At 46.9% G+C, this 17,991-nt stretch overlaps 1 protein-coding gene across 10 annotated transcripts in view; it reads left to right on the top strand.

Moving 5' to 3' along the window:
- Nucleotides 1–17,991, top strand: part of ARNT2 (aryl hydrocarbon receptor nuclear translocator 2) — a 203,214-nt gene that overhangs the window by 44,286 nt on the left and 140,937 nt on the right. For all 10 annotated transcript variants that reach the window (XM_082448683.1, XM_082448677.1, XM_082448676.1 and 7 more), the window contains 2 exons: nucleotides 9,931–10,045; nucleotides 16,930–16,977. In XM_082448683.1, the coding sequence (XP_082304809.1) occupies nucleotides 9,931–10,045; nucleotides 16,930–16,977 (163 nt within the window). The remainder of the gene's footprint in view (nucleotides 1–9,930; nucleotides 10,046–16,929; nucleotides 16,978–17,991) is intronic.

Genomic DNA, 17,991 nt, shown 5'->3' with positions numbered 1-17,991 from the left:
TATTTTTCTTCCTCCTCCCGAAATTTTTTGCCCCATGCAGTCTCAGTGTAGGAGGATCAGGTGACCAAGGCTTTTTAGAGTCTTCCTTTCTGGGCTCTGACGGTGACACATCGTGTATTTTGAGGCAGTAACATCATCTCCTTCCTCCTGAATGCCCTCTGGGCGGCTCCATCATTCAGGCCCTGTTTTCTGTCATCTGGACCGCTGTGACCTTCATTCATTCACAAGAGAAGTACAGGTACAGTAAGAATGAATCACCAGGGACCAGACCTAGAATGGGAGGGAAAGGGATTGGCCAAGGACAGGCTTCCTTGGAAAAGTGATGTTTGAGCTGAATCTCAATGACTGTTAGGAGTTAACTTGGTGAAGAGATGGAAGAGGGCTTTCTGGCCACAGGACACAGCATGTGCAAAGGCCCTGAGGTGGGAGGGAACACAGTGTGTTCATAAGACTGATAGGGCAGGGTGGCCAGAGCCGAAGAGGTGGGCAGCAGCCTGACCACACAGGAACTGGCTGATCGTTGCAGGGAACTCCACATTTGTGCTGGGAGCAAAGAGAAGCCGCTAGAGGAGAGAAGTAAGAGGTGGACTGGTCAGCTGACTCCTGTGCGAACAGTGGGAGAGTAGCTGCAGAGAGACCAAGGGAGGAGGCCCTGCGATAGGCCAGCAGAGAACCCAGAGGACGGAGAGACCTTTAGGATGTGACAGCAGGACTTGAGAACTGGATTTGGGAATCATCAGCACAGAAGTGGTACTGATGCCGGTGATTGAATGGGTTCACCTGGAGGGAGAACAGAGAAGAGGGAGTGGTGAAAGTGCCTGGAGGCTGGGTGGAGGAGGGGCAGCTGGCCAAGGAGAGGAGAAGGAGGGCCTGAGAGGTGGGAGGGAGGGGATGCAGCCCCTGGCAACCCAGGAGAGAGTGCTGGTGGTGGGGAGAGGGCAGCTGCACCCCACAGAAAAGGGCGGGGGCAGAGATGAGACCCCTGTGATGATGCCAGCTCCCTAGCCGGGTGACGTGGACAAAGGCCTGACTGCAGGGGATTGAAGGGAGAATGAGAAGTGAGAAGACTCTGAGGGGAGACCCGAAGGGGAGCAGTGACTTTGCCACATGTGGCAACTCTTTTTTTTTTTTTTTTTTTTTAATATTTATATGTTCTTTATTTATTTATTTGGCTGTGCTGGGTCTCACTTGCGGCATGTGGGCTCCTTAGTTGTGGCATGAGGGATCTTAGTTGCGGCATACATGTGAGATCTAATTCCCCAACTAGGGAGCGAACCCAGGCCCCCTGCATTGGGAGCGTGCAGTCTTACCCACTGGACCACCAGGGAAGTCCCCACACGTGGCAACTCTTACTTGTACAGTTGACAATTCCTCCTCTGCTTTTAGGATTGATTTGCATGTTGACGTGGTGTTCTGGTCCGTAGGATGTGTTCATGTTTCTGTGGCACTAGAGCCTCTCCTTGTTACGTGTGGTCAGCCCTCAACTGCGGGGGAAGTCAAGGTGCGGACCATGACCGCCACGCTTCTCTCAGTGGAATTCCTTGCCAGTGCCCGCCTGGGTCGCCCACAGGGAACAGGAGTCAAGAGGTCACGGGTGGTTCATCTGGGATTTCTGGGCTCCCTTGCTGGCTTGCGTGAACCCTCTGAAGGCAGTGTGGGGCTGTGTGGGACCGTGGGGTCCCAGGGCTGTGACGGGGGCACGTGCACCTGCTCAGGTGAGGCTCTCCTGGGTGAGAGCATGGTGTAGTGAGGAGGGAGCCGTGTCCACGTCAGTCCAGGGCGCGGGGTGTGCATCTGTGGAGCCCTGCAGGGACCTGGGAGAGGGGGTGGAGGCACACTTGGGGCCTGTCTGCTGACCCCTCCCTAGGCTATGGGTGGGCCAGCCATTTAAAGGCAGAGCTCTCAGTAGGGAGGCAGTGTGAGGTCGGCACAGGACGAGGACCGCGGCACAGGCTGCCCGGGCCTGCGGCAGCCCCCTATGTCTCCCTTGTAATAGCATCACCCTGGGGGGCATTTTGCACGTGGGGCTGCAGAGGAGTCAGTCCTGTGGCCACCCCCCTCTTCTGTGGCCCACTGTCACCCTTCCTGCACTTCTGTGAGACAGAGCCATAGAAATCAAATCACAGAAGTGACCTAATCCCTTACAGTAAGAAAACGATCGTAAGTTTTGTTAGTGCCTGTGTGTGTGTTTTACTTAGCAAACGCTTAGAAGTGCTTACTATGTGCCAGACATCATTCTAAGTGCTTTATGGGTATTAGCTTTTTTAATCCTCATAGCAACCTCATGAGGGATTTACTATTTCTTATTATGCCCATTTTATAGATAGAAGACTGAGGCACAGAAAAGCTAAGTTTTGCTCAAGGGTTATGTAAAGATACAGACACACACACACACACACACACACACACACACAATGTCTGCTTTAAAAAACATTCTTTTCTTGGGGGAAAGTCAAAGGGGAAAGGGGAAATAACTTCTGCCAGGCATCTATTATTTTTATTTTTTATTTACCAATCTTCTTTATTTTTTTTTAAACGACAGAAATTTATTGTCTCCCAGTCTGGAGGCTAGAAGTTTGAAATCGAAGTGTCAGCAGGCTTGGTTCTTTCTGAAAGCTCTGAGGAAGGCTCTTTTCCATGCCAATCTCATAGCTTTTGGTGGTTGCTGACAGTCTTTGGCATTCTGTGGCTTGTAGACTGCCAGGCGTCTTAAATAAGTGATCTTCCTTAATCCCCACGGTAACTGTGCATGATGTGGGGATATTCCTTTTTTTATAGATGAGGAAACTGGAGCTTAGGGATGATGAATAGCTTGCCTGTGACCCCAAAGCATGGACATTTCCTGCATGTCACGCAGCTTCCACCTGGGCCTGTGATTTAGAGTCTTGATGTTACAGCGTCTCTGCTTGCCCCCACCCCACCCGGGGAAGGGGTCTGCTGGCCGCCCAGCCTCTGCCTGAGCACCTTGAGGGGCGAGGGCCCTGCAGGGAGTGGCTGAATGGCGAGAGCCCGCTCTGCTGCTTTGCAGTCATGTGACCGAGGCATGGCCCTGACCTCTCTATGCCCAAGTTCCCTTGTCTGTAAAATGAGTTGACTTTATACCTCTCTTGTAGGCTGGATGTAAAGCACACGTGGAGAGCTTGGGACATAGTGAGCACTCAACATATATCTTATTACCTTTATACAAAAATACTTTACGTATTTTTGTATAGGATGTTTATCATTATTATTAAGCCAATCCATTCCATTGTTGGACACTCTTGTGATTAAAAAGGTATCCCCTTCCTTTATCTCTGTCTCATTCATTCACTGCTTCTAGCTCTCCAGCTATATATGCTTTTGACTGTGGCTTACAATGAAACCCTTTAAAAATACTTATTTCTCTATTTGTGGTCATTAAATTAACACATCATTAGATTAATGTTAAATTAACACATGTTGTTGAAGAAAAAAACCTTGTATATTCAAAAACAAAAAGAGCTTTTAGGAGAAAATAAAACCCACCTATAATTCCCACAACAAAAATAGCCAAGTTTAACACATTGGTGTACTTGTATCTGCCTTCTGGTCTTTTTCTGTGCATATATTAAGTACATACACACGCACACACACACACATACACAGAGCTGTGGCATCCTCTTGTGAGGCATGGGTAACTTAATGTCTCTTGACACATACTGCCAACTCATCCTTCACAAAGGCTGTGTTCATGTACACCCCCAGGGGCAAGGTATGACCATGGCCACATTGTCACCCAGTAGGTATCCGACTCGATTTCCTCTCTGCTCAGTGCTACAGTCAAGGTTCCACTTTTCTTCCTTTTGTAGTGAAATTCAAAAGCCCTGGAGCAAATCAACAATGGGCTTATGGGGCTACTTTCCATCTAAATGTATAATACCAGGCTCTGGGACTTCCCTGGTGGCACAGTGGTTAAGAATCCACCTCCCAATGCAGGGGACACGGGTTTGAGCCCTAGTCTGGAAGATCCCACATGCTGCAGAGCAACTAAGCCTGCACTCTAGAGCCCGCGAGCCACAACTACTGAGCCCGCGGGCCCCAACTACTGAAGCCCATGGGCCTAGAGCCTGTGCTCTGCAACAAGAGAAGCCACCGCAAATGAGAAGCCCTCGCACCGCAATGAAGAGTATCCCCCGCTCGCTGTAACTAGAGAAAGCTGGAGCGCAGCAATGAAGACCCAACGCAGCCAAAAAAAAAAAAAAAAAATACCAGGCTCTGCCTTGGAGACCCTCACCTCTGACCTGGGGAGTGACCTTCCTTTGGCCACCTTTCCTGGATGGGTGTCCTAGGAGCTTTGGTAACTTACATTCGAGTCATATGAAAAAGTTGCCAGATCTGGGGAGCAGGTAGTCACTTCTCCAAAGAAGGCTGACAGCTGATTACATTGGTAGATATGAACATAGATTACAGATGAGAGAGACATGTTTTTTATATTTTTATTTGAATGTATTAAGAGTGGCTCCTAAAAGACATTAGAGAAAAGTTTAACCTTTAAAGTGAATTTTAGTCTCTTCGATTGCATCTTTCACTTGGTTTGTTTCGTATCTAAAACACTATTTTAGTTACCACAATGGCGTTTGATAAAATGAGACATCCGTTCCTTGAAAAAACTAAGAAAATGGGATAGGAGCAGATTTCCTTGATGTCATAAAGCATATTTGTCTTAAACCAGTGGGTCATTACAATTAAATTCGAGGACCAAGCAAGTTTGCTTACCGTCACCATATTCATGATAATTTTAATCATTGCTGCTTGAGAGTTTCTTTCCCTCCCAGTCACTGTGTTAGGCTCTTCATATACATTATCCTTAATTTTTTTTTTTTTTTAAATTTATTTATTTATTTATGGCTGTGTTGGGTCTTCATTTCTGCACGAGGGCTCTCTCCAGTTGTGGCAAGCGGGGGCCACTCTTCATCGCGGTGCGCGGGCCTCTCACTATCGCGGCCTCTCTTGTTTCGGAGCACAGGCTCCAGACGCACAGGCTCAGTAATTGTGGCTCACGGGCCTAGCCGCTCTGCGGCATGTGGGATCTTCCCAGACCAGGGCTCGAACCCGTGTCCCCTGCATTAGCAGGCAGATTCTCAACCACTGCGCCACCAGGGAAGCCCCCTATCCTTAATTTTTAAAATGATCCTTTAAAGTAGATTATTGCTAGGAACTGTTTGAGTTGTGATTTGAAACCAGGTATGTTTCACTGCAAAGCTCTGTGGCCTTTCTGTTACCCAGTTATTGGTCATTATTATTGAATATTCTGGAAGTTCTGGCCAGTGAAATAAGACATGAAAAGAAATTAAACCTTTAACTATTTAAAGTGAGAAAATAGTATCATTATTTGTAGCCCATAGGATTTGTAAAATTAGAAAATTCAGAAGAATTAGTGATGAATTATTACAACAATTTAAAAAATTTGGTGAAATGGCAGGACATATGGCAATGGCCCTAGAAACTCTTTAGCCAGGCATGCAAATTTTGAAAGCATAATACATACATAGAACAGCAAGGGAGGGGAGGGCAACACCTGTCTTAGCTGCTGGTCGAATCAGTTGACATCAAGCATGACAGAGTTATTGTAGCACAAGTGTCTTCATAGCTAGTAACCAATCAGAAAGTAATCTGGGAAAGGAGATCTCATTCACACTAGTAGCAATGATCATAATACACAACACAACATCACATCATAATAACATCACAAAGTACCTAGAAATAAACTGAATGAGAAAGTGGGGGGATCTATATGATGAAAATGCAAGACTTTATTGAGCTAAAAAGGAAGTCTTGAGTAAATTATAGGCTTATGTCAATTCTTTGTTGAAAATTCTAAATATTGCAAAAATGTCACTTTTGTCCAAAATTAATTTGTAGGTTCAAGATAATCCAGTTAATTTCCAAAGGAGGTTAAACTTTATATCTTAATCAAATTATTCTAAAATTTAAATGGAAGAATAAGCCAGAAGAACAAAGATAATTCTGAAAGGTAAGAGCAGTGAGAGAAACTTGCATCACTAAGTGTGTTATAATGGTGCAATACTAGAGCAAGTATAGATAACTGGGTAATTGACAAAAAAAGAAAATAGATATTCTAGAAACAGACACATTTTCTATGTACAAATAAAATGTAAAACAGAGGGAGCATCAAAAAAACTTATGGGGAAAAGGAAGGACTCGAATAAATGAGGTTAGGACAGTTGAGCTTTTCTTCTGTTGTGGACTGAATTGTATCATCTTCTCAAAATTCATATGTTGAAGCCCTAATCGTACCACTCCCCCCCACCCCCCATTGACTGTATTTGAAGCTAGAGCTTATGGGAGGTAATTAAGTTTAAATGAGGTCATAAGAGTAGGGCCCTAGGATTGGTGGCCTTAGAAGAAGAGAAAATGTGACGGCACGGAGGGCAGGTGGTCTATAAACCAGGAAGAGAATTCTCACTGGCACCCAAATTGGCTGGCACCTTGATCTTGGACTTCCCAGTCCCCGAACTGTGAGAAAATACGTTTATTTCGTTTAGGCCCCCCGACTGTGGTATTTTGTTATGGCAACCCAAGCTGACCAATACATCTTAAAACTCTACCTCTTAAAGCTTTCTCTAGTATTAAAAAAATCTCTTAGCCTAAAAAAGCAAGCAACAGATTGGAAAAATATTGTAAAGGATTTTCAGAAAATGTGGCAAAGCTCTAATATCTTTGTCATAAAAAGAGATCATACAAATGGATGAGAAAAAACCTCTGAGTCTCAGTAGAGAAACGGGTACATGATATACAGATGCAGTTTACAGGAGAAAACGTAAACCTAGAATGAGTCAGGTCTTCTTAGAAATGCTTTTTGCATGCGGGAGGGGGGAGGGGGTAGTTTTGGACATTGTGGATGGTGAGCTGCCGTCCTTCTGTGTTGCGTGTGTAGCCCCCTTTGCTGGAGATGCGTATGTCCCTCTCATTTTCAAATTATGTCGATGTATTTGCATTTAAGGCTCCCTTGCCCCCCTCCCCTTATCCCATGGTGCACGGGTTCTATGACACATGCATATCACATGTAAAGATTGTAGCCAACTCAGCATATCCGCCGCATGGCCTTCATGAAGCATACACTTTCTCTGTGGTAGAAACTACTTGTGTCTACCCGTCCACTTGCACTTGGTATCTCGCACCAAGCCTGGCGGGCACAAGAATATACCTAGTGGGGTCTGATGGAGGCAGGCTGGTGTGGGCCTGTCCTCGCAGAGCTGGCCCTTTTTCTGGGCCAGTGAAACTTAATCATGGGAAACAGTCCAGCAGAATAAGATGCTGATGTGACAGCAAGACTGGGCCTGCCCCTGGCCCGGCCCCTGGTCCACCGTGGGCACCTGTGGAAGTCACTTAATCTCTTTTTCCTTGCTTCCCTCATCTGTCTGAGGAGAGGATTGGACTTTCCATATTCCTCAACCCTTGCCCCATAGCCAGGGTTTTTGGGGAACTTCACCATCTGCACCTTTGTTTTCCCCAAATAAAATGGGACAAATATCATCTTCTTTCCTAACTGCACATTGCCTTCCGTTTTCCACTCCTTCCTCCCCACTCCCCACCTCCGAGCTGGAGGGTAACCACAGAGGGAAAGGGTGGGCCTTTCCAGGTCTGCAGACAATGGCGAAGATCTCCTCCAGCCTGATGTTTCCTTAACTCAAAGGCAGGAATGAGGTAGTTGACTTTGAAATACTTAAACTAGTGTCACGTGGAACATGAGTTGTTCAGAGAACACATTTTAAGAGTTTCCACCATTAGAGACCTTTATGATACGCTGGCTTAGTCACAGGTAAACAAACGTCCTTATATCAGGACTTCTCACTGTGTTTTTTGGTGGACATTGAAATCTTCGAGAAGAGGGATAAGTGTGTGGCTTTTCCCTACCCTGTTTGACCACGCAACCCTTTTTCCTGGAGAATCTTAAGGGCCTGATGTTCTGTGGGACTTACTTTGGGAAGCGGTGACTTTTGTTTTCGCCCATGTTTGCGCTGGCAGTGATTCAGCCTTTTAATTTTGGGACTTAATGGACTTAACGTGCTTTAGCCTTCATTGCAGAAAAAAATATAGATTTCTTATCAGAAGCAGATATAAGGTTATGAGGTCATTGCTGTTCATACTGCCTAGCTGTCACAAATCCAGTACAGGAATTGTTTAGAGAGGAGAGGATTGCTTTAAGAAAGGGATTTTTTTTTTTCTCCTTGAGTACTTTCCAATGTGTACATTAGTTAAAAAAAAAAACAAAAAACTAATAGCCCTCAAATTTTTGTGAACATAGTGGAGTAGCTAAATTAAGATTTTGTTTATTAGTACTGTAAAATTCTTCTACAGAACTTTTGAGTGGAGTAGTTCAGGTTGACCTTAGACTATGTTTATTAAACACAATGTCTTTGGACATAACTGTGGATCAGCTGTCAGATGCCTCCGTGGTTTCTGGGAGGGGGCAGAGAGCAGTAACTTAACACTTCGGAGCATCACGAACGTTCCTTCACTAACAAGGGCCCAGATCCCTGTCTTTATCCCAGACTGTCTTTCTGAAATACATTTTCGTAGACTGTTGCATCCCTTCTGCCCTGGATAAGAGTTGGGCTGAGAAAATTGAGCCCTGTGGAAGTCATTCCCAAGAACAATAAACAGGATAAGAGAGGCCCCTGGAGTATTGCTTTTGCCATTTAATGGTCTGAGGAAAGGGCATCTGAGTTCAAGAACTCTCCACAAAGTAGGAAGGAGAAATTCTTTTACTGTGGTTTCTTTGACATTAGGGATGTGTACCTTGGCCTTAACAAGCTTCTGAAAGTTTCTAGCTTATAAGCAATAATACATTATGATAAAGATGTACAGGAAAGGTACATCTCATCTAATGCCAGACCTACCTGTTCTTTTTTTTTTAATTGGAGTATAGTTGCTTTACAATGTTGTGTTGGTTTCTGCTGTACAATGAAGTGAATCAGCTATATGTATACATATATCTCCTCTCTCTTGGACCTCCCTCCCAACCCCACAATCCCACCCATCTAGGTCATCACAGAGCACTGAGCTGAGCTCCCTGTGCTATTCAGCAGGTTCCCACTAGCTATCTATTTTACACATGGTAGTGTATTCCTCTCAAACCTAATCTCCCAATTCATCCCACCCTCCCCTTCCCCGCACCGTGTCCACCTGTCTGTTCTCTATGTCTTGTGTCTCTATTCCTGCCCTGCAAATAGGTTCATTTGTACCACACCTAGAGTCTGTCATACAGAGTGAAGTAAGTCAGAAAGAGAAAAACAAAGACCTACTTATTCTTTAAATTAACATTTCTTCCTAGAAAGGCCTGGCTGTGGAGAGCCGTTGTCACTGGCTTACCGTGCAGCTTGAAGGGATGCTTTTAAGGCCCCTGGACCTCACTGTCCTCATCATGAATGGAGGGCCAGGCAGGGCTCTATATTCAGGGATCTGAGTCCAAATTTAGAGAGGGGAACAGACTTTCCGCTTGAACACAGATGCCCAGGGTGAGGACTGAGCATCAGTGGTGGTGCTGCAGGGGATTGGCTCTTTTGGTTCTCTGGGTTGGCCCCATGTGGGCTACCAGTAGTTGGGACCAGCAGTGGGGTCCTTCCCCTTAAGCTTTGGCCACATGCCTGGTTTCCTGAACGTCTTACCCGCCTCCAGGTGACAGGAGACAAGAGCTCTTTATGAAAGCTAAGTTAGCTGCGCGAACTCTTTTTTTACCACCTAAACTAAGTATGGGCATACTGCCCAGGGATATCCTTTTCCAGACAGGGGAAGGGCTCAGCTGCGTCACGTGACTAATGATGGGCCCAGGACCCAGGTCCCTGGATTCTCCTCCCAGGTGGTGCTTTTGGTCTGCTGGACAATCTTCTTGCTTATTCCTGGACTTTTCTGGCATTAACAAAACCTCTCATCTTTGCTGAATTGCAGAAATGGCTTCGGACATCCCTGGATCAGTGACATTGCCCGTTGCCCCCATGGCGGCCACTGGACAGGTGAGGATGGCCGGGGCCATGCCCGCCCGCGGAGGAAAGCGGCGTTCTGGGTAAGCAACCTCGGTGGTTCCAGGAATTGGGCTTAATACATGTTGAGCAACACTCTTGACCTGTTAGGAAAATATTGTCTCTCCCCCTCCTGGAGAATAAAAGCTCAGCAGTTTGCATCCTGTTTAGATTTTGCAAGATTCCTAACTATGCATGTGATTTGCCTCTAAGTGTTTTTGGGCCTCAGCACCCAGCTGGGGACTTCTGTTTGCTTGTCCTTGTAGTGAGAATGGCTCTGTGATCCTGCTGGGCTTTGCTCAGGCCATCTCTCTGAGGGAGGGGGCTTACCCATCCCTCTGCCTGAGCCCACCAGCCGGAGGGCAGCCCTGCAGGTCGAGCTTCAGCCCCTGTGGGCAGCAAAGATTCCTCTGGTGCTTTCTGTTCTTTGCTCCATCTACCCATCTTTGCTAGGTGGTGTGCAGGAATTCCTTTCCAAAAAACTGGCTCTAGCCCAGCCCCTAAAGTCTGGGCAGCTTACATTGTAACCTGCTCTGCCAGTAAAGTTGGTAACAGTGTTAAGTTCTGGTGGGACCAGAAAGACCATCATTCTTAAGCTGATGGAACCCAGAACGACATCTACTCATGATGTATGGTGTCTGTCTGTAGCTGTGCAGAGATCTACGAAACCGATCAACCAACACAGATCCAGATCCCTGCAGGAAAAACATAACAGACATTTTCAGACTCTGTATATCAACCAACCCCTTTCCTTCATTGAATCAATTTTACTTTCAATGAAATATTTGATGGACAACTATTTGATAGACAAATACTTTCATGAAATAGAATAGACATTGAAATAGAATGAAATATTTGATAGACAAATACTTTCATGAAGTAGAATCAATTTGTCCTATTAAAGCAATTTCCAATAACCCAGGTCTCCCCAGGAAGACAAGGATCCAGGCTCATTTGTAAAATGGTCCATCATTTTAAACCTAAGAGTCGCTTTTAAACCAGTGTGATTCTTAAAGGGGGCTGGGGGAGGGGGAGCAGGTTATGTTATGAGGATCTGGAATGGAACGGAGTAGGATGAAAAAGGCCCTTCAGCGTTATAATTTGAGATGGTGAAAAGACTGCTGTGTGTGTAGTAGTCTTTAAAAGAAGGGCTAAGATTTTGGTGATTAGTGAGAGGGTAATGGAGTCTCGTTCCCCAGCTTTCTCCCCTCGGTTCAGCTCGCTCCCCTCCAGGGTGCTGATGCAGTCAGTGTTCCTTCCAGCGGGACCAGCAGAGCTCTCACGAGCAGTGTGGTGCATGGGGCAGAACTCCTGAGATCAGCTTTATAGTAGGAAGCAGCCTGCCCTAGGGCTTACTACAAACCCAGACATCCTATTTTAACCAGCTATTCTTGCCAACTAGGTGCTAAGCTCAGTGGAGTGTGCGTTGTTGAAAGAATGCACTTGATGTCAACATATCAACTTACTGAATTTTTTTTTTAAATGCCAGGCCTTTCAAAAATGATTTTAAATGTCTGTGATTACTAACTTCCATTCCCTGGGGACAGAGCCTCATTGCTGGCCCAATCCTTTTTAAGAAGAGGAAGCACAGGACTCTTTTCTTTTTTCTGTATATTTAAAATTTTTCTTTGGAATTTTTGAATTTTATTTTATTTATTTTTTTATACAGCAGGTTCTTATTAATTATCCATTTTATACATATTAGTGTGTACATGTCAATCCCAATCTCCCAATTCATCCCTCCACCACCACCCCCCGCCACTTTCCCCCCCTTGGTGTCCATACGTTTGCTCTCTACATATGTAGCACAGGACTCTTTGACGCAGGAAGGTAGGCTGGGCCAGGGCCAAGGACAGGCAGAGATGCTCGGGCCCAGTGTTTGCGGGACGAGGAGCCCTCTCCGTGCAGGGGAGGGGTCGCTGAGCCTCTGCCAGGAGTCTCTGCCACCCCTCCTGCAGGGTGTGTGCTGGGCCTACGCTTTGCTCAGGGCTGGGCTGTGGCGAGCTGAGGCTACTCCCCTCCTTGGCCTCCTGGCATCCAGACTCTGACTTCTGCTTGCTGCCTGAGCTGATGACAGGACAGTGGACTCAGTCTCCTTTCTGCAGAGGTCCTCCAGGCTGCCCCTTTCCCTACCAGGTCACACATACACGGCGTGACACTGGAGGTGGAGGGGGACCTGGGGTGGACTGAGACAGAGCCCAGAGGTCACTTCCACTTAGAAGCAGGGAAGCACCACACCAAGCGAAGAAACCAGAGATTCAAGGGGACAAACAGCAACTGCTGGCACGCTACCCAACCAGCAGGATGAGGGCCCGCGCCTCCGAAAGGCAGATCAAGGAGCCGACCTCCTCCGGGGGGCTCGTCCTTTATTCTCCTCTTTTTTGGAGCCCGTGCGCCTGCCTCCTTTTCCCCGTCAGAGGGAAGAGCAGGCAAACCGCGCCCCCTCCTCTACGCCCCTGTGACTGAGGGATGTATCCTCTGCGTCTCAGCAGGAAACCTCCATTTTTACAGGGCAGTTTCCACAGTAACTCTCACATCTGGTATTTTCACGTGTTTTGCTGAAATTCTGTGACGGAGGCCACCGCGGTGGTAGAACGGCCACAGCAGCGATAACGCTCCCCTGACCACAGCCTGCGCGCTCAGTCCTGATGGAAGTCACATTCATCAAAAAGCAGGTCGCCCCGCTGCGGCGCCCACCCCTGCACCATGGCGCATTTACGCACGCTCCCCCGTCACTGCCGCAGTGCTCTTCCTCCTCCTTCTCTCCGAGACTGTGGGGCACAGCTGGAGACACGGGGAGGGGGAGAAGGAGAGAGCAGGGGAGTGGGGGGTTGGGAGAGGTAAGGACCTGCCTCCCGCCCCCTATTTCCTGCCTAGGTCTTCCCGCTCTGACCTGGTGATTCCGGTGGAGGGACGTGTCCCAGATTCCCAGGATGACCACCCAGCCCTAGTGTTTCAGAGCCAAGTAGAACTGACCCCTCGTGGGGTTTGGATCCCCCGGGCCACATGCCCGGCCCAGCGCTGTGGATCTTCCGATGAATGCTCTTCCCACTGCCCTGACGGCTTCCCCAGTAAGCATCTTAGCAAGCAGCGTGCTCTGCTAGCAGTTGGGACAAAGGTGAGGGTTCAGAAGTTTCAGATTCTTTGAAAAGTGATTCCACATGTGTGGCAGAAGTGACCAGAAGCAAGTCACCTGAACTGCATTTTTGTAGAGAACTCCCTGATCCCAGTGAGGGGGTGGGACGGCGTGGGGGACATCCACAGGGCACACTTGGTGCTTTTCAAGTGACAGGGGAAGTGACTGTCATTAGGCTGTGCCCACCCCCAGAGTCAGCCCTTGTTGGGGAGGGAGGGTGAGGGTAGAGGGGACTGGGTGTACCAGACCCTTCCCGCTGCCTTGGAGTCAAATGCTGGGCTTCTAAACATCGTCATTGGAGGGAAATGATTTCCAAATTGTGTGCAGCCAGTAGGTCAGCGTCTGCCTGCAATCTAACCCCACGGCTGCTGGAATGTGGTTGAGTAAAAGACATATTACATAAGCAGATGTTTTGCTTGGTTCAAATTTCTGCAGTAGTGTTGCTGTAGCCCCAGTCAGCTGGCCCAGGCCCTGAAGGAAGGGTGTTGGCTGGCACCCGTGTCACTTCTCTTTTTGTCAGCAGCAGCTTCACGCTGGCCTGGGGTCGCTCCTTTGCTGCACTCTAGAACCAGCCTTCTTGGCACGGCCTCTCATCTTCTCTCATAAGAGCATAAGTGAATTATTTGCTGACTCATATTTGATGATGCATTATTATTATTATGCAGTCGCTGTTAGGCAGATCCTCATCACTCACTCTTAACTAGCTGCAAGCTCAGAAATGCTTTTCACGGCTTTTTATCGAGGTTAGAATTCATGCTCAGCAACAGGAAAGTGAGGTAAAATGCATTCTCAGCCCACCTTTTGAGGGCTCTTATATCATCCACTTATTGTACCGAATTCTTTAAAGTGAATACAATAGGACTTAAAAGTCATATTTTAATTTCTCTCCTTTATTATCCAGGTGCTTAAGTATAATAGAAACACATAAAAGGCATAAAACAAAGGATCATTTACTCAGAGTTTTTATAGCAGAAGAAATAAGCATAGCTATTGTAGTTGTATTTAAAGTGGAGCTTTTGAATTGGTGACAGGAGACCCAAAGGCAGCGTCTTGGCAAGTGCTCCTCCGAAAGATCCTTCTGTCCTCAGAAGTTGAATTTTTTTCTGTGTAGCTGATGAGCAGTGAGACCGCTTTGGGGGTCAAGTGAGTTACCCTGAGGATCTGAACGGTCGTTTGTGTCCTGATTTCTCTCCTGAGTTCACGCCCACATTATGCATTTCAAAATTCCTAGGTGTGATTGCAGCACACGTGTCCACAGGTGGGAAGGCACAGTTTTGTGGTCCCTAAGTTTTCATAGCCAAATCCTGCTTCCTAAGTTTTCAGCAGACTTCAGAAAACTCTGGCTCCAGAGCCTGGCCGTCCCTCTCTTACACTCTCTGCTCGACTGGGCTGAGCTGATCCAGACTGGGACCATTTACCGTAAGGCTTGCTTCCGCATCTGTGTGCTGCATGAGGGTCAGGTAAAGAGCCCAGCTGTCCTTAATGAAAACTCGGGTGACCAACTGTCCTGGTGGGCCCAGGGCTTTCCCAGTTTTAGCACTGAAGCCCAGTTCCTCCACAGATCCCCACATTCTGGGAAAACCAGGACAGTTGGTCACCCTAAATACCCCAAAAATCGTGCAGCCTGAGGAGGGAAGGCTGACTAATAAATTGTATCTTGCAGGAGCCAGCTTATCACACTCATATCAACTTGACCTGAAAGGCATTTTAAAGATAACTGTACATCTCACACCCACTTGAGGTGTTGCTAAATGCTTGCATAAATCCATTAGAATTTTGAAAATGCGAGTTCTTTTTCTTAACACTAGTCTGTTTTTGACAGCCCAGGGGTGTTAACTAACCTTCATGTCTGCAGCAAAGTCGCTCTTACCCGTGATGAACACTGGGTGGTAGTGTGGTTCTGTAGCTCTGCAAAGGCCCAGAGGCTCTGGGAGCAGGATTTTTGGTGCTATCTCCCAGACGTAATTTTTCAGGAAAGGTGAGGTGATGGCTTAGTAGCTAAGCAGTATATTGATGACTCTACCTCATTTAGAAAGTCGTGCGTTCAGCCCCCATTTTCCCACAACATAGGCAACTCTGCAGCTGCTGTCTGGTGCCCGGCTGCCCAGTCTACATTGTAGGGGGTGCATGTCTCTCTTCCCCAGTGATGTTTTAACTCTACTTTCCCTTTCTTATCACTTTTCTTCCCCGCCTTCCCTCCTCTTTGTGCAGAAGTATCTTTGTTAACATTGCTGTCATCTCTCCCAGTTACGTAACTCCTTTTGTTCTTGTGTTCCAAGCAGCCAGTGCAAGCCCGGGTGCCTGGAAATCAGGGATTCCAAATTGGCAGGGGATCCCATCAAGTCAACTCAGATTAGAACTCTGGCCACACTGCACATAAAATAGTACAAAAATAAACATGTGATACCATTTTAAAGAAGACAATGTTCCTTTGCCCTATGTCATCACAGTCCCTAGGTCCCCCAAGTAACCCCAAAGCCTAGAGGGTACGATTTATCTCATTAGGGGCCTCTCCCATGTTCTTGTCCAGTGGTGGCTCTTCCTATGCAACTGGCCATTTCCTGGTGGCCTGGGTGCCCTGTGCCTTCCCCCCATCACTCATTACCCACTGGGGCCCCCACCCTGAGAGCTGAGGGGGGGATGACGTTCCCTGTGAGGCCAGCAGCCCTGGCATATGTAGCTGTGGTCCTAGAGCACACCCACCATTCTGGTGGCAAGCTTTTGGCCGCCAGGCAGGCTGGCCTCCCTTCTGCTTGGGGTCCACGGGAACTGTGTCCCACTTAGTCCCTCAGTCCCACTGAGAACAAGATGGGGGATGCAGTGGCTCTGAGACGTTCTTCCCCCAAGGAATCCCCCTTCCCCCAAATGTCCAGGAGAGCCAAGACATCTGTACTATTTCTGTTTTGTTCCCGAAGACTCTGCGTACACCTTAAATAAGTACCTGCTCTGCTCTAACATCTTCAGGAGTAAAATTAATTGACATTAGAGAGGACTGTTTTTTGTTGTTTGTTTTTTGAGAAGGAGAGTTTGGGATATCAGTTAAAGAAATATCTATCAAAACTTTTTGTTTTATGTGTATTTGGAGAGGCCCAGTAAAGTGGGAATCTTGAGTATTTATTGGGTGAGTTTCAATAAGCAGACAGCCACTTTGAGTAGCTTGGGCCCCAAACGACTGTTTCTCCCACACACCCATTTACTTGGACCTGGAGTTTATAGGATAATGGCCTTGAATGCCCTTTCCCTGTTGACTCATCCAGACCAGCCAAGTCCTCACATGGCACAACCAGTAGTATGTGTTCTTTTCCTTAGAATCCCTTCATTGCCCTTAAAACTTCCTGTTTTTGAAACCCTCTTGAGCTTTCTCAGTCTGTTCATATACCACAAAATAAGTTAAAGAAGGAAGTCTCCTTGTGGAATAAATGGTGTGGAGGGGAGCAGGTATCCCCAAAGGTGGTGGGAGATCAGGGGTGTTGACTTCTCCAGCACAGCCTGAGCAACCCACTGGCAGCCTGTATAGGGTTCTAGAAGGGTTCGAGTTGATATTCCAGCACTTTTGCAGAAGTCCCCAATCATATAATTAATGGCACTGCTACTGTAGACCTTTCATTCTGCCCTTTCTTGTCTCGAACCTGTACAATGACTGTGTAGAGATACTGTTTTTTTGCACTGCCAAGGGTTGGGATTGTTGGAGAGCAATCTGACCAAATAAAACCCCCTGTGTGCCACCAGCTCATGTGTCCAGTTAAATGTCCTACCTATAATGAATGCTCACTTGTGATCTTGACTTTTCAGAATGGACTTTGATGATGAAGATGGAGAAGGTCCCAGCAAATTTTCAAGGTGAGTTTATTTTATGTTCCCTAGATTTAAAGAAGCCAAGGACCATTTATCACCTCATTGGGACCTACAAGGGTTTAAATGTCTTTTGTCATTGAAAAAAAGCCATTGCCTCATTCTGTGCCAGTATTTGGCCCAGGGACAGGTAACTATTAGCAAACCTGCCAACCCCAGCCTGGATGATCAAAAGTTAAGTAACAAGTTATTAACTCTGTTAGCTTTTTAAATTAAATACTGACTGCCAGTTTTAATGGATTCTTTTTTAAAAGACAGACCTAGAGTTTAAGTTTAGAAAAACAATCAAGATAAAGCCTCTTTTTCTACCATGGAAAATAAGGAGAAATATAAGAAACCTGGGTGGCCCTGTTCTGGATGCAGGATATAAAACTGGACCTTAAGTTCCTAAGAGCTGTATCACTCACTGGCCACATGACAGCATCTCTAACTAGGCTCTGTGGGGCTGCCCTGAGAACAGACCGCCTCACAGAAGGATACTGGCCCGTGGGAGCCGGTGGTGGTAGATGTACCACATACATGAAGGACAAGGCGGGCCCAGCCCCATGGCTCTTTTTTTTTTTTAATTTTGTTTAAGTTATGGGAGGAAGTTTGGCAACATGGAGAAAAGGGCAAAGATCATTCCATCAGTCTTAGCAAAATGCCCATCTGTACTCAGTTTACTTATGGAAGAGCCTGCCTTGAGATTCCTCCCCCGCTGCCCCAGCAAAGCATTCCTAATTCTTGGTTGTTGATGCATTTGGAAACGTACCCCAGGTTACGGGTACCTTTCTGCGGTATGCACAGTCCACAGTTTGGATTGACAACCTCGGTTATTTTATAAAAGTTTTTAGCAGAATGATGTCCGTATTGAGCCCTGGACCCATGGCCTCCCCCAGTTTGCTCATCCCCACGGCAGTTACTTTGGGTTGGGTACCCTTTACCCGTGTTGTGGGTGTGGATCGAGCACCCCTTCCCCAAATCCAAGAGGAACATGCATCTCGTTCCTATTCCTGGGCTTCC

This window comes from Balaenoptera physalus (assembly GCF_965194825.1).
Source record: "Balaenoptera physalus genome assembly, chromosome: 2".
NCBI lineage: Eukaryota > Metazoa > Chordata > Mammalia > Artiodactyla > Balaenopteridae > Balaenoptera > Balaenoptera physalus.
The sequence above is the reverse complement of the archived record's forward strand: the minus strand, read 5'-3'. Positions and strand labels throughout refer to the sequence as shown.